We start from the raw sequence: 17133 nt of genomic DNA on the forward strand, positions 1-17133 counted from the left end.
CGTTGGGAAATTAAATTAAAAGAGTTATTTATAACATGGTTGTAAAGTCCATAATTTCTAAAATAAATGCTGATCACCGTGCAACACTAAAAGAAAGGATAATATGAAATTCAGAATAAAATAATTTGATTTAAAAAAATGCAAAAAAAAAAAAAGTATTATCTATTTTTATGTGATTTCCATCTACAAAAGGTTGTAAATCTACAGTAAATATACATTAGTACAGTGGGTGGGCTAAGGCTTTTTTTTTTCCTCTATTTTTTTAATTTTGATTTTTTAAATTTATTTTCTTACCTTGTCTGGAAACCGCTGCCTAGAAACCAAACATGGAACCTTTTCAAGCCACCTCAGACCTCCGTTAAATATAGTAGTCATCTCAAACTGATGAAATTTATATTCCACCTAAAGATCATCACATAGATCTGTTGGTTGGAGAGCTGATGCACCAAGCACTTGGTCAGACAGGACAGCAAAGTTAACTCATTAATAGAACAATGTCCTCCAGCGATAAATAATACTCTCTGTGTGCATAGCTTTACCTTCTTTTGTCGCTGTTGCAATATTGAGGATCATAAAGAGATGGTTATATTAAGCCATTTACTACTTCCAGACTGGGTGCTTGCAAATGGGTTCAGGTTTTCATGGAAAAACCTGAACCCATTTGCAATAAATTTTGAATTGCAAAAATAAATATGAATACATTTTTGAGCAGAAATGTATGCAATACATTTCTGCCCAAATGTAGTCTTCATCCTCACCCACAACTAAGGCTAGGACAAACAACGATCCCAGTTGTTATAGAGGTGAAGTTTTGGGTAATATTCAATATAAAAAATACACTTCACATACATCAGATATAAGTGTCAAAGATTAACGAATATCCTTTGCACCCAGTTTTCCTCCTCTTGGAGCACAGACTAATGTTCTTTACTCCGTTTATGTCAGACACTTATCAGATCAAGACTTGATTTTGAGTCTCAAGGCTGTGCCTCTACTGCTTGATGGTTACATCTCTCATTTAAAACTGTGACTGGAACATTTCAAACATCGCCTATTCCTAAGTCTTTACATTAAAGCAACATTCTTGCACTTAAGATTATAAAAGAAATCAGAAATATTCCAAAAATAAGTGATTTTATTGGTAAAAAATATTGGATATAAAATCATGTTTTTCTAGTATAAAACGTTTTTTTTTTTTAATATAAAGTTTAGTATAAAGGTGAAGGGATAGAGGATTTTTAAGTCTGTAGACACATCATCTTCACACATTAATGAATTTCTTTAATACTTAATATGAATTTAATCACTTAGATAAGGCATTATATAATTTATCTTTGAGGTGATAAGGCAGTTAATCCTATCTGCATTGTCTGATAAGTTTGTAAATTGTGTATGTTCTTCTGTCTGTTTTGCATAATGAAATCCCAAATTTCTGGGAGGGGAAAACTCTTCTACCTCCATATGATACCTGCTAATTCACCTTCCTTCAGTTGAAAAGCCCTGATAAAGGTTCTCATCCTAGATGGGATTCAAATCCAGGTCGTTCCAACCAAAGGATATCATCAAAACCACGGAGCTATGGAGGCTTTCTAGTCGACACATTAAATTGTGAAATATATATAAGTATAACTCAGGAATGATACATTATTGTAACTGTATTGCCTTCTGTTGCTCTTTCAGTAATTTATAATATTTTCTAAATTGCCTTTAGTATTGTGTATCTATTAAAAAAGAAGCATTTTGTTGTTTTTTTAGAAATTTATCCTGTTGAATCCTGTTTATGAACGTCGCTGGAACCTGGATAAATCTGCAGGAATGGCTTCTATTGAAATTGAAAAAAAGAGACAGCGTGATGTTAAACGTCGCAAGAAAGAAGAAGAATCAGATAAACAAAAACAAGAATTGATACAAGCAGAGAAACAAAGACATAAAGAACTAAAAGAATTAGACGAATTACCAGTAGTTTCTTCTGCACCTAAATCAGTACCACGTGATGATAGTCCAGAGAACTCAAAAGGGAAAGGAATAAAGCTAACTCTTTTGAGTGACAAACAGAAATTTGAGAAGCAAAAGCAAAAAAAAATTGAAGAAGCTAAAAATGCAAAGGATGTGAAGCCTGTGCCTGTTGTTTATATTGGTAAAGCTCCAAATTTTCGTTCAATGCTAAATTCAAAACAAGACCCATCCAAATCATCTGGGTTTGGTAAGTTTTCTTGGAAGAAAGAAAATAAAGATAACTCAGCTGAAGATAAAACATCAAATAATAGTAATTCTAATGCAGAAAATAATAATGATAAAATAGTCTCTTTACTCGAAACTAACAGCAGTAGTAGTATTGTTGAAATAAAAAGCACAACCACAAAAGAAAATTCAATTACTATTTCTGAATCTTTGTCAGTTCCTGCTCCTGTAACTAGTAAAAATAATTTTCCATTGAGAAAAAAGAAACAACAGCCTCTTCGAACTTATGGTCCAGAACCCCTTCCCCAGTTGCAGAATGATGTTACATTCTGCTCTGATAAAAGTTCACAGTCTACTGGTTTATTACCATCAGAAACTGATATTGCCAATGCATTTGCAGGAAAATTTTCACCAGGTGATGAGAGTAATGATCACTGTTTAGGTAACCAAACCAATGATAGTAATACTCAAAAAAATGTTACTAGTGATGATGTGCTTGGATACCATTTATCTGAATCAGATTTTAACCTTGAAAAAAAAATAAATTCTTTTAATGCAGCTGGCACTCATGATAGTGAAGATAAAAAATCAGTTTCTTTCTCAGAATCCTTTCCAGTTCTTCCACCCACTACTGTCAAAGAAATGAAAATGACTTATGGCTCTCAGTTACCATGTAACATGACATCTACATCTCCAAGTATTGAACATAGTGAACTCTTGCCATCAAAAATAGATGTTGCTAATGCATATAGTGATTCGGTAAATTTAGATATTGTTAATCAAACTGTAGCTAGTGAAAAAGATAATGCTGAAATAATGTTTACTAATCATCCGATTCATTCATCCCATGACATCAAACAAAATATGGATACAACTCTTGCTGAAACTAGCAGTTGTGTTAAAACATGTAAAAATTCAAATGTGGGTTCTGAAGAAAGAATTGGACTTTCAAAATTATTTCCGATTTCTTCATCAGTTTCAAATAATGAAAAGAAATCATTTTCTGTTATGGAATCTTTGCCAATTCCTTCACTTGTTACTCGTACGTATAACTTTCCTTATGATCCATCTGTGGGTTTAGGTAATCAAGAAGGTACAAAAAAAAAAAATGCCATCACCAATGAAAATGTATTTAACCATTGCAAAGAAAGAAAGAATTCAAAAAAAGTTGGATCCATTAATAACAAGCGAATAAAGAATGCTAAAAGTGGTAATGACCTGTTGCTTTTATTCAAATTGACTCAACCACCACCACCACCACCTGGACCTTCATCCCTTACTGAAGAAGAACAAGATCTATTATTGTTAGGCATTGACAAAGCAGACATGGAACCAATTGCCATCCCTAAGCCACCACCAAGTTTAACTAATAAAATGTCTGATTGTACTGAGCATGCAGTGGAAGAATTAAATGAAAACTGCTTTGACCAAAATAATGTTTCAAGTGCTAAAAATAATGAGAATAACCACCATCCAGCTAACCCAACTTCTTTAAATGTGCTTTCTTCATCACATAATGAAATAAAGAATAAAGAAATGTTGTCTGATTTAAATTATGATAAAAATGATTCTGGTCTTTCTCTGCCTACAAGCACTTCTGACCTATCAAATGCAAACTCTTATAATAGGTTGGAAATTGTTTCTAGTGGTACAACCTTTACACCAGTACATTTCACATTAGAGGGTACCAGTGAACTGCCATCAAGTTCTTTAGACTATTCAGAAACTGCTTCTTGTAAAAAACATGAAACATTAAATGGAATAATGTGCAGTGCATATATTGATGATAAGATGAATATTGTTCCACAGACTAAATTGCAGTCACGACATATTAAAACAGATTTACCGTCTAGCACATTGGATTTTTCTGAGGCAGTTCAAACAACATATGTAGATGATGGCATAATAAAGATATCAACAGATAATGTAAGTTTAATAAACCCCAGCACTGGTACTAATTTACAAAATACTCTTAATTATGCAGATTTTAAAAAAGAATTCAAAATACCTAGATGCAACAACAGTTCATCAGATAATTACACTCCAGTCTCATTAAAATGCACTAAAAACAGTGGACAGTTTTTTTGTGAAACTGCTGCTGAGAGTTTTAAGCTACAGTCAGAATCACAAGGTCTGAACATTAATAATGAATTGCCATCAAGCTCCCTGGATTCAAACTTGATTAAAAGTGTAAACATGAAAAATTATGAAATATTAAATGAACTTGCAAATGAAGCAGTTTCTGTACACAGTGAAGCAGCTATTCCAAAGGCGATAATGAGGCATATTGACACCCAGAAGAAAGGATACATAAAACCAGCTCCATGTAACAATGAGCATGATAATTTCCAGTTCACCAGCAGGTCAGATCATAGTAATGAACTGCCATCAAGCTCTTTGGATTTCTCAGAATGTGCTGAAATGCCAAAGGTGCAGATTTCAGAAATCGAAAAAGAACAAAATGCGAGCATTTCATTAAATAGTAAAGATACTTCAGCTGTAAAAATTGTGATATCTTCTTCTAGCTCAGAAAGCAACTCGAAATATACTGGTAAACATTCATCTTCCTGTTTATCCATATCTAAACCAAAATGCAAAAAGAGAAATCTAGAGTCAAATCCGCATCAAGAAATTACATCTTCTGCTGTGAGTAGTACATCATATGAGTTAAGACCACGTCAAAAGAAGGGAACAGAAATTCTGCTAAATAACAGTAAGAAATCTAAAATTAATTTTAAGAAGAAGCTTCCTAATTTTGAAGGCACAGCTAATAGCCCTAGCAATATGGGTAAGTTATAGAATTTTTACTTCATCAAGTTAATGATTTAATTAAAATTTTTATGAATAAATAATTTACATGAGTAAATTCATTTCTTTTTCATTTTTGAATGCCATCTAAACCAAGTTATGTTTTCATAAATAACATAAACTAGAACAACTGTTGTTTTTTATATCATGCTATTTTGATCTTTTTCATGAAAAACAGGAATGCTTTTCCTGCGTGTCCAGGGGTATCCTCTGCATAGTCTCTTTTTATAAATAGTAGTAATAATCACAATAACAAATAATAATGATGTTTTAATGGGATTATATTGATCAAGTGCATATAATAAACAACTTAGTTATACCAACTAGTTTCACCAACTAAGGCTGTTGGCATCTTTAATGCCTTACATCAGTACATAACTGATGTAAGGCATTAAAAAGTAAAAAATTGTTACAAACTATAATCAACCGATTCCAATTATATTAAACAAAGAACAGAGCATTTACAATACATTCATAGAGCGTGGATGATATCACTTGTTGTTATTTAGGAACGTTCTATAGTTGGCACTATAATTCAGTTCTGGCAAGTTGAAAGATCTGATAAGGGTCTTCCAGATCACGGGCAAGATTAATCCTTGGTTCCTGTTAAGGTTTTGTATGCAGCAGGCAACTGTTGTGGCCTCCTTAAAATTTCGGGAGCGGAAGTCCTCCTCCATGTAAGGAATTATGCTTCTATCCCACTCTATGGTATGGTTCGTTCTTGAGAAATGAAAAGCTAACCCCGATTTTTCTTTTCTGTTATTATTGACTTCACCTATGTGTTCTTTTTGCCTAATTTCAAGGCTCCTTGAAGTTTGGCCGATGTAATTCAAGCCACACGAGCAGGGTATGTTATAAACTCCAGCATATTTGGAGAAAGGATGGCTATCTTTTGGAGATCTTAAGAATTGTCTAATTGTTTCTGTGGGTTTAAAGGCCACTCTTATTTTATGTGGTCTAAGGAGCCTAGCAATCTTATTGGAAACTGTCCCTAAGTATGGAATGACGATGGTAGAAATAGAACGTACATCATCTTGTTGTCTTTGTCGGGGTTCAGAGAAAAGTATCTTGTGGACGAGTCTTCGAGGAAATCCATTCATGGTAAGGTCGGTGGATATCAGGGATAGTTCTTCCTGGAGGTCTTGTTGATCTGTTGTAAGGAGAGAGGCATGGTTCTTCAACATGTGTACAATACTAAGTTTCTGAGAAATGTGGTGGCAGGAAGTGAAATGTAAATAACATCCTGTATTGGTAGGTTTGCGGTAAACTGAGAGGTTGATACCACCATTCGGAAGCTTCTTAATTAAAGTGTCCAGAAATGATAATTGAGTTATCTTTTTCAAGTTCTAGAGTGAATTTGATTGTGTGGTGTAGAGAGTTGATTTTGTTAAGAAAGTCAAACAGGTCCTTTTTTGTGTGGTTCCAAACGATAAAGATATCGTCCACGTATCTCCACCATACTGTGGGTTTAGGGTCTGTTTGAGTTAAGATTTTACTTTCAAAATCTTCCATAAAGAGATCAGCACAAGATGGAGAGGGGGGGGGGCTACCCATTGCAAGGCCAGTCAATTGCTGATATATGGTTTTATTCCATAAGAGAAAGTTTGATGTTAAACAATGACTGAACAGAGAAGTAATGTCTTGTGGGAGCAAACTTCCTAAAATGTTGATATGACTTCCTCCACAGGGATGTTAGTGAATAGTGATTTAATCCACCAACCTTACCATGAATGGATTTCCTCGAAGACTCATCCACAAGATACTTTTCTCTGAACCCCGACAAAGACAACGAGTGACATACGTTATATTTCTACCATCGTCATTCCATACTTAGGGACAGTTTCCAATAAGATTGCTAGACTCCTTAGACCACATAAAATAAGAGTGGCCTTTAAACCCACAGAAACGATTAGACAATTCTTAAGATCTCCAAAAGATAGCCATTCCTTTCTCCAAATATGCTAGAGTTTATAACATACCCTGCTCGTGTGGCTTGAATTACATCGGCCAAACTTCAAGGAGCCTTGAAATTAGACAAAAAGAACACATAGGTGACGTCAATAATAACAGAAAAGAAAAATCGGAGTTAGCTTTTCAATTCTCAAGAACGAACCATACCATAGAGTGGGATAGAAGCACAATTCCTTACATGGAGGAGGACTTCTGCTCCCGAATTTTTAAGGAGGCCACAACAGTTGCCTGCTGTATACAAAACCTTAACAGGAACCAAGGACTAATCTTGCCCGTGATCTGGAAGACCCTTATCAGATCCTTCAACTTGCCAGAACTGAATTATAGTGCCAACTATAGAATGTTCCTAAATAACAACAAGTGATATCATCCACACTCTATGAATGTATTGTACGTGCTCTGTTCTTTGTTTAATATAATTGGAATCGGTTGATTATAGTTTGTAACAGTTCTTTACTTTTTAATGCCTTACATCAGTTATGTACCCTGAAGATGCCAACAGCCTTAGTTGGTGAAACTAGTTGGTATAACTTAGTTGTTTATTATATGCACTTGATCAATATAATCCCATTAAAAGTCTTTCCAGAGCATTTTGCTCAAGAAAATTAAACGTTTTTTAACAGAAATAATAATGATATTATTTTATCGTGTTAATTCTTTATAGTTTTTTATTTGAAAGGGCTTAGTATCCATTTGAGAAAGTTGCTGCAACAAGAAGTAAAAAGATTACAGTGTAGTCGAAAATGTGGTGAGCATATTGCTTGGGTATCACCGTCATGAGTTGGGATGTAGAGATGATGAATGATGTGATTATGCTGTCTGTGTATGTATTTATGGGACAAAAGATGTGCTGTTTGTAAATATATGTAGTGAATTTGAGAATTAGCTGGAGTAGTTTAAGAGAGAAAGAGAGAGGCTGCATCTTAATAGGTTGGGCATTTGGAGCAGTTGTTGTTCATTGAGAGAGAAAATGGATGGAGTGAGTAGAGATAGAGAAGAACAAGGAACCATGAATGACTTTGTGAAAATACATGAAGAATCTAGATGTAGCTATGAAAGACATCAGACTAAGTAAGTATGTGAGGATAATTAGAGAAATCAGTGTCCTGAACAGAATGAGGTAGGCATAAAGTGTGTAGCAAATAGCATGTAGATAGGTGGTTTTGGTGGGATGACATAAACAAAGTGGAATCAAATAATCAAGGAAGTAAGTTATAGTATTATAAATGGGAGTTTGGTGAGGTCATGGATTAATAATGATAAGTATGCACAAGAAAATAACAAAATATAGTTGCTTGTTTCAGATGGACTCTTCTGTTTACTAATGTCAAGAATATTAGAAATAAGGATGATGAGTTTGTAGCATTGACTGATTGAGCTATTTTGTCTGTGGATTTTGTATATGCAAAACTTGTTTAACTGAGGATGATATATAGATGGGAATAAAATTGATAGCAAAGTAATTATGCTCACTTAAGATCGAGGCAAAAGAAAGCAATACACATAATAGCTTTGAGGCTGTCTGATATGAGATTGAAATAAATAGAGGATGTCTAACAGAATGGTGCTATAGGCCTAGGAATGTAAAGTAAAAATGACAGTGAAATATTTCAGTTAGCTGGGAAAATAAAATTAGAGTGATTCTAAATTATAGAATGATGTAACATTACACATGTAACAAAAAATATATAGAATTTTATTTAAAAAAACTCCAATATGTTTCATCCAATATTAAGTAGACATCATGAGGGATTCAAAACATGAATCACAATAATGAGTCATACATCATGCTTATATTAGCTCTTGTTTCGGTTGCAGCTGAATTATATGATTACACTATTAAAGTTCATAGGAACAATTGTAAAAAGTTGCATAGATAAAAAAACAATTCAAAATAATTATTTAAAAAAAAAAAACCAGCTTGTGAACAATTAACAGTAATCACTTCCCAAAGCTTGGAGATTGGCATGCAGTCTGATCGGTGGAGGTTCGGATGATTTTGTAGTATTTCACTTCTCAAGGAAAAGATGATCAAATTTGAACTTGCTGGAATGAAAACGTTTTGTCTGGTTCCAAAGAACTCTCTGCCTAGTATTAATAGCACGAGAAATAAGGCCAGACTTGTCAGATTCTAAAAATGTAATATAGTGCTGATGTTCTTCGATTCTAATCAAGGCAAAATAGCCAGTCTCTCCAAAACAGCAAAGATGATATGAGCTTCGTGCTTGATGACATCTGGTAAGAAAAGAGGTGGTTATGTATCCTTTGTAGATGGTAAGAAGGAAGCATATAGATTGAATTTACAAAGAATCTTTACTATTTCTTCTGAAGTTCCTTTAAGGTAGAATATTGAAATTCTTTTCACATCAGATTGTGGTAGAAGGATGATAATTGTCAATAATTTTTGATTGGTAGTTTTGTTATATCTAGTCTGTCTCCCTAACGATGTCCACATAACGTTGGATGAAATGGAGTTTTTGAATAAAATTTTATATATTTTTTGTTACATGTGTAAGCTGTGAAAGTTATTTAACTAGAAAGAAAGAAAGGAAGAAGAAGAATAATGGTTATCAGTGGAAACTTGGATAGTTGATGAAAAGTGTGTGTGTGGGGGGGGAGGACTAAAATTATGTGCAAGTAATCCTCTCCAAGAGGAAATTGTGTTGCACTTCAGTATAAAGATAAGATTATATAGAGTAATGGAATGACACTTATGTTAGGAAAAAATTCTACAAGTGTTTAAATAATTTTATTGTAATTTTTATTATATATATTTTTTTAATTTTTAGATAAACAGAATAAGAACAACACTTAAATTGCAAGCACCTGATAGCGTATACTATCAACTGTAGGAGGATAACTCCATCTACAGCTATAAGAATTCAAAGAAACAAATTTAAATAATTACAGTTTTAAGAAACACGGGAGTATTACTTAGGATCATTTCCCAAAATCGGGAAGGTTCAATATAAAGGATTACTGCAGATGATAACAACCTCATAAAGTAAAATTATAATAAATTCCATTGCTAGGTGCTGCATAAACGATATTTTTCACAACCTTTCCATACTGTATCTGGAGTATGTCTGCTAGCTCTCTTATTATTTATACAGCTGATAGATTATGTTCTCGAATAGACAGAAATGACACATACTAGAGAAATATTGTGGAAAATAACTAAAACTGGATGATTTAGATTATGTAGTTCAGTTGGTATAGATGAAGCGCTTTGGTTAGAAAGACCTGGGTTCGATATCCTTCCCTGACGTGAGGAACCTTTATCGGGTCTCTTTCAACTAAAGGTGAGTTAGTTGGTCTCATACAGAGATAGATGGTTTTTTTCACCAGAAACTCCGGTTTCTTTTCCCTCAGAAGAGACAAACCAGTTCGTGAACACACACATTTAGAGTCAAAAATACATACTTAAAATCCCATATTGGAGGACTCAACTAGTCCTAAGGTACGGATGAGGAGAATCGGGGGAATCTCACAATAACAACATCTGTTTAATTGCTCATAGACACATTGATAACCAAAATAAACTAATCACATAACAAAAAAAAAAACACTGAAAGTTGGTTTGAAAATGATAATAAACATTACCAAAGGTCAAAAAGAGGTGATTAAAAATTAATAAATACAAACAAAATAAAAATAATGAGCATCAATATGAATCACATTTACCAAGTACAGTTGAAAATAAAAGTTTATATCATTTCAGCTTTTACATATCTTGGTAATGTTTCATCTGCAGATTGAGGAGCAGTTAGGGGTATTGATATAAGGAGTTGAAAGGCAAGAGGTACATATACTAAACTTAATAGATTTTAGAAAATGAAAAATATTCTCACAGATACAAAAATAAAAATATATAATACATTTATAATGTGATTCTGAAACATGGTTGGTTTCAAAGAAAATACAACGAAACCTGTAAACTTTCATTAACTGGGGTCTGCAGAGTATACAACGAATATGGTAGCCTCATATTATTACTAATGAAAATCTTGGGAAAAGAACATCAGCAAAACTTTAACCATGAAATCAGCAAGCAAAAAGTCAAGTGGATACAATAATAAATTTAGCTTAATCCTTTATCCAAGTGTGAGCAAAAAAAAGTTTGCGTCTGAAAATATCTTTCGGACTGGGGTAAGGTAGTACAACACCGGGTAACTCGCAGCAAAGGTGGAGCAAGCTAACATCACTCCTATCTCAGTATCTCCCTTTCTTCATCAAGTGGATACTTTGGAAATATCATCACAAAATCTGTCATGCAGCCTGGAATGGAACTCACAAGGGAAGAAAAAGACTAGCCATCTTAAAGATATTTGAAGGAGATAGTTGAATTTAGTTTTAGAGGCTGTATCATCCAAGTAGAGATGCCTTATGAACAGAGATACTGTGTTACGTGGTGCTTAAGAGTCAAAGCTGTATAACTGAGAAGAGACCTCCACATAGCCTTTAAAGGAATGTGGAGAACCGACCAGGGCTTCTGACCTAATGTCCAATCCTCACCTTCTTTTGGTGCACCCTGTTGGGTATCTACCTGGATACTGAACGAACGAGGATGGGCTGGCAATTTGGGATTTAGCCGACCAAATTGTATTCTTATCGGATCAACTAAAATAAAAAATGATGGTACAACATGACAAAATTTCATGCCAGCTGGGGCGTCGCCTGGTTAAACAAGACCTCGGTTGTTTTCGCCAGGGAACCAGGGCAAACAGTGAAAAGTCAGCTACTGGAATAAATCTGAAAACACACCCCAACTCAACATCACCACAGTTAAAGATCGGTACTATCAACATAAGAAGCCTGAATGGCAAAGAAATAGAGCTAGCCGAGGAATTAGATAAGTACCAGATCGACATAATACGGGTGACTGAAACAAAAAAGACAAAAACTGGTGCGATCTTTCTGAGCAATAAATACAAAATGTTATATTCAGGCAGTGACAATCAAGGAAAAGGAGTAGCCATAGTATTCAACACAAAATGCGAGGCTAATCTTCTTGAATGACAGGCAGTCTCAAGTAGAGTAATGTGGGCAAATATGAGAATGGGGAACTGGACAATGAGACTTATTTGTGCCTATGGTCCCATAGAAGGTTCTACTAAGGTAGAAGTGGAGGAATATTGTGAGGCTTTAGAAAAAGCAACTGACACAATGAAAAAGGAAAAAGTTGGTCCTTGTTGGGGATCTAAATAGCAGAATAGGAAATGATTGTCACACGTGCAAAAATATTTTGGGAAAATTTGGAGAAAAGAGCAAAGCTAATAATAATGACAAATACCTGTTGGATTTCCATTTGAACCTGTTGGAGACCTGTTGAATTTTTGCTCAGGACATGGACTGGTTATTACTAACACCATGTTCCAACAGAAAAATGTGCACAAATTCACATGGAGAGAAGAGGCAAGGAATAAGAAAAGTCTCATTGACTATGTTATTGTTGATAGTGATGTTTTCTCCCTTGTGCAGGACACCAGAGTGTACAGAGGATTTGAAATTGGAAGCGATCACTATTTAGTCTTGAGCAGGATAAAATTGAATTTCATATTGAAAAGAATAACATGCAAGAAAGTTTTAAAGCAAATAAAAGTTGAGCAGCTCTCAGATGTGAACTGTAGACTAACATACACAAAGATTATTGAAGAAAAAATGAAAGAGTTTGAGAACAAGAACCAAACCTTGGAGATTCAGTGGCAACCCTTGAAGAAAACCTTGATTGATTCATCCAGAGAGTCATGTGGTGAAGTTGTCTGCAAGGATAAAAAATCAGGACTCCATGGTGGACACAGGAATTTAAAGAAACAGTGAAGGAAAAGAAGAAAGCATATCAAAAGTTCCTGGCAAATAAGTCAGCTTATGCTATTAGAGAATACAGAGACGAATGCAAGAATGCTAAACACTGTGTAAAACTAGCTAAACAAAAGTCATGGGAGAACTTTGACAAGAACATAGAAAATAAATATCAATAAGGTGGAAAGATATTCTAGAGGTTGTTGAAGAAGCTTAGAAATGGAGGAAAGAGTGCAAAAGGAGTTAGAGATGATAAAGGTGACATGAAAACGGGAGAAAAAAATATTCTTGAAGTATGGAGTAATTACTTTGAAAAATTGCTAAATGAAACAAGCAGTGATAGCACAGTGGTAAAAAAACACTCAACAGACATACAATTAGGAATACATATCCATACTTCAAGTAGAAAAAGCCATCAAAGGCTTGAAATGTGGAAAGGCAGCAGGAGTACATGATATTCGACCAGAAATGCTGAAGTATGGTGGTATAAAAGTCTTACAGTGGCTGCACTGCATAGTTCAGAAAGCCTCGACAGAAGGACAAATTCCCGATGATTGGAGTAGAGCTCTAATAGTGCCCATATATAAAAAGGGAAATAAAACTGAATGTGAGAATTACGGAGGTATTTCCCTAATGAGTGTTCCTGGCAAGATCTATGCAAGTATACTTGAGAAACGATTGAGAAGGATTGTGGAAGAAAAGCTGGGTGAAGAACAAGCTGGATTCAGGCCAAATAGAGGCTGTCAGAATCAGATCTTCACTTTACGACAAATAGTCGAGAAAGAATGGGAATATAACAGAGAACTGTATTTAAGTTTTGTCGATTTGGAAAAGGCATATGACAAGGTGCCAAGAGAGAAGCTATTCAATACGCTGCAGTTATATGGTGTCAATGGGACATTATATTAAGCAATACTTAGTCTGTATTTGAGTTGTAAGTCGGCAAGTTAGAATTGAAGGAGGCACAGGAAGATGGTTTAATGTTAAATCTCGTGTGAGACAAGGATGTACATTATGTCCTCTGTTATTCATTATCTATATGGATCACATTATGAAATAAAGTGGTATTAAACATGATATCAGAATTGGAGATGTTAATGTCAGCTCTTTGTTTTATGCGGACGATGTTATACTTCTGAATAAATCCGCTACAAGTTTAGTTTGCAAGATTCCCTGACTAAATTGAATAACTGTTGTAATAGATATGGTATGTGAAGGTCAGCATTAAAAAGACAAAGACAATGAAAATAGGTAGAATTGTTGAAAATGTCAACTATGTTGTGAACGGGGACCCTGTGGATGAAGTAAAACATTTCAGCTATTTAGGCACGATTTTTAGTGAAGATGGTAAATTAAATATGGAAATAGACAACAGAATCAACAAAGCTGGTATGGTAGGAAGTCGATTGAATAAATTCATATGGAATAAGAAAAAAATTTGTAAGAACACTAAATTAGCTTTATACAAGACAGTATTCAAACCAGTTTTAACTTATGGATCTGAGAGCTGGGTCAGAAGTAAAACACTTGACCAAAGACTAGAGACTGCAGATATGAGAGTCCTGAGAAAGATTAGAGGTGTGAGCAGATGGCATCAATGGCAATATCATATTAAAAACGAGGATATTAGGAAGAACTTGACATTGCCAGCACCCAGGAATGTGTTAGCAGAGCTAATCTCAGGTGGTATGGTCACTTAAATCAGAATGGGCGAGGAAAGAGCAAAACAAGTGCCAGGTTGGCAGGAAAACGACTCATAGGTAGACCAAGATATAGGTGGATTGATACGGTACAATGTGCATTAGACGATAGAAATATAAGATCTGATAATGATAATATTGGAGTCTTGACAAGTAAAAGAATAATTTGGAGGAAAATTGTGGCCCAAGTGGAGATACCAGGCAGAAGCATTAGCAAGGTCATCTCTACCTATTATTACCTATGTCTATGGTGTTGTACTACCTTAGCCCAGTCCTGAAGATACTTTCAGGTGCAATCTTTGTTTGCTCACACTTGGATAAAGGATTAAACTAAATTTATTATAGTCTAACCAAGTGAAAAATAAACTTTCAACATCAATACTATAATATCCTGTACATCCCTTGAGGAGTACATGTCAGGAATTTGATGATGATGATACTGTGTTACAAAATTTCATTGTGATATAATGCCATAGGATTATATGGGAAACTGGCTTAGTGCCTCTGACATCAATTTAATTTAAGTATCAGCTGTTTAAAGTAAGTTAGCCTTATATAGTCACTTAGCCCTTTCATAGTTAGACTTAGTGCTGTTAATGATTTTTTTGCAAATGGGCTTTTCGAACCACTTACATTATGTATATTATTTCTGGGAAAACTCCCATGTTACTCCTCATTATAAACTATTATAATACAGCTATATTGCCTGCTTCAGTTTAGGAGCGCCCCTGTTTAAATGTCATTGGCTATTTACTCATGGGTTCTTAGGGCATTATGAGTGTAGATGTACTAAAAAGTATATGTAGCTTAAGGAATAGAAATTGCACATACCTTTTTCTGGGTGTTGTGGCTTTTCCTCTGTCTGCGATGTCGAGAACTGCAGAGTGTGTGTGGGGGGTGGGGGGGTAGGCAGTTTGGTAGAATAAGTTAGAAAAACCCGGGTTTTTTTTTTTTTTTTTTTTCGTAATATATAGGAACATATACTTTTATATAGGGTGGGGAAAAAAGTGAAAGGGTTAATTTTTTAAAATAAGGAGGGGGAAGGGGAAAGGTGGTTGGAAAGTGGAAGCTATGTCAGGTCGGGTGGGTGCTTCAGAGGTGTTTGTGTTGTCTCCTATTGGTCGGGATTGTGACCTCAATTTAATGTTGTGAAGCTTCCAAACCTCGGAGATTATGTAGGGCCTGTGTACGTTGATCGAGTTCGCGTCACACTTTATAGCTATTGTTTCCGATATTCTGAGCATTGTTTCATTGTCTTGTCTGTCTATTATGATGGCCTTGTCTATCTGCGGGGTGTGTTTTTGTTCAAGGGCGTGAACAGCTATTTCCGTTTTTCCTGTGCTTTGTATACGATTTTTCTTTTTATTGTTGCGTTTTTTAGTGTTTAAATGTTCTGGAATAGGGATGTTACAGTCATGGAAGTGTTCTTGTAGTCTTGCCCATAAAGACCTGATGGTGGAACCTGTGTAGGTGATGTCACAGTCTTGTTTTTTGACTGATGCCACATGTTTTTTGACTGCCCTGTCAGACATCTTGGAAAAACCTGGCATTGGATACTAGGTGAGGATTGACCAGAATGATGACCTCAATCCAATGATCCATGACCAAAAATTATTATGGATAATTTTTGGTCATAACAAGTGTCATTATTGAAAAGGACTCAGAGGTAGACTGCAGGTGCAATGAGAGAATAATATCCAAAAAGACTTAGCTGAAATGGGAATCCAGAACTGGAATGAAAGAGCTCTAGACAGAAAGGAATAGAAATTGGTGTGTGTGTGCAGCAAAGAAAGTTGTTCAACTAGCTGAAGAAGAAAGAACCATGGCCTTCATTGTAAACTGTGTATGAATTTGAAATTTTTGTTTCTAGCCACTTACATTATATATATATATTTATTTTATTTTATTTATTTTTTTTTTTGACTGCCCTGTCACAACAAGTGTCATGATATGGAGAACAGAAACAGTAGTCTATGAAAAGTAAGCATGGCAGTATAGCTATACCAAGTGAGAAGATCTGGTTGGCATATAAAGAATTGTTGGATATTCTTATTGGTAGATGAATAGTTTGCTTTAGATCATTGCTTATAGCAAACAGCTCAGAATCTCTTCCACTTTGTTCATTGGAATTGGAAAAGGGGAACCAGTTGGAGAGTGGATATTAAAGTCACCAATGAAGATGAATTCACTGTTTTAGTAGTTGGATTGCAAGAAATAAACTTCAAAGATAAAAATTCAAAAAGGTCAGAATTATTTTAAGAATTGAAGAAGCAGTAGAATTAGAGACAGCAGATGAATGATACATAACGAGGCAAAGAAAACTTACACCACCAAAGGTCAAAAAAGAGGTGATTCAAAATTAAGCATATTCTTGCAAAGTATATCAGATTGCACAGATGCACAAGTGCCACTCTTGTCATAGATGAAATCATAAGTAATACTTTATGAAGAGTATAGTTTGAACACTTACGATGAATTGTTGTTGTTATTGTGGCAATAATTTGGGATTCCAAAACAGGAGATTGGGTTTGGATGTCTGTAGGTGATGGTGCACATAATAATTTAAGTTGGTATTTATGCCACAAATGTAGGTAAAGTGAACGTGAAGTTGTAAAATGTTTTTTTTTAAATTTATTTTTTAATATTTTCGTTTTTGCAGTCATGATTAAAT

At 34.7% G+C, this 17133-nt stretch overlaps 1 protein-coding gene across 2 annotated transcripts in view; it reads left to right on the plus strand.

The window, feature by feature from the left end:
* Positions 1 to 17133, plus strand: part of LOC150102542 (uncharacterized) — a 280577-nt gene that overhangs the window by 153359 nt on the left and 110085 nt on the right. For both annotated transcript variants that reach the window (XM_090399064.1, XM_090399065.1), the window contains exon 6: positions 1756 to 4969. In XM_090399064.1, coding sequence (XP_090255190.1) covers positions 1756 to 4969 — 3214 coding nt within the window. The remainder of the gene's footprint in view (positions 1 to 1755; positions 4970 to 17133) is intronic.

This window comes from Typopeltis vanoorti, chromosome 10 (assembly GCF_054136105.1).
Source record: "Typopeltis vanoorti isolate ZY-2024b chromosome 10, IOZ_Tvanoo_1.0, whole genome shotgun sequence".
In the NCBI taxonomy this organism is placed as follows: domain Eukaryota; kingdom Metazoa; phylum Arthropoda; class Arachnida; order Uropygi; family Thelyphonidae; genus Typopeltis; species Typopeltis vanoorti.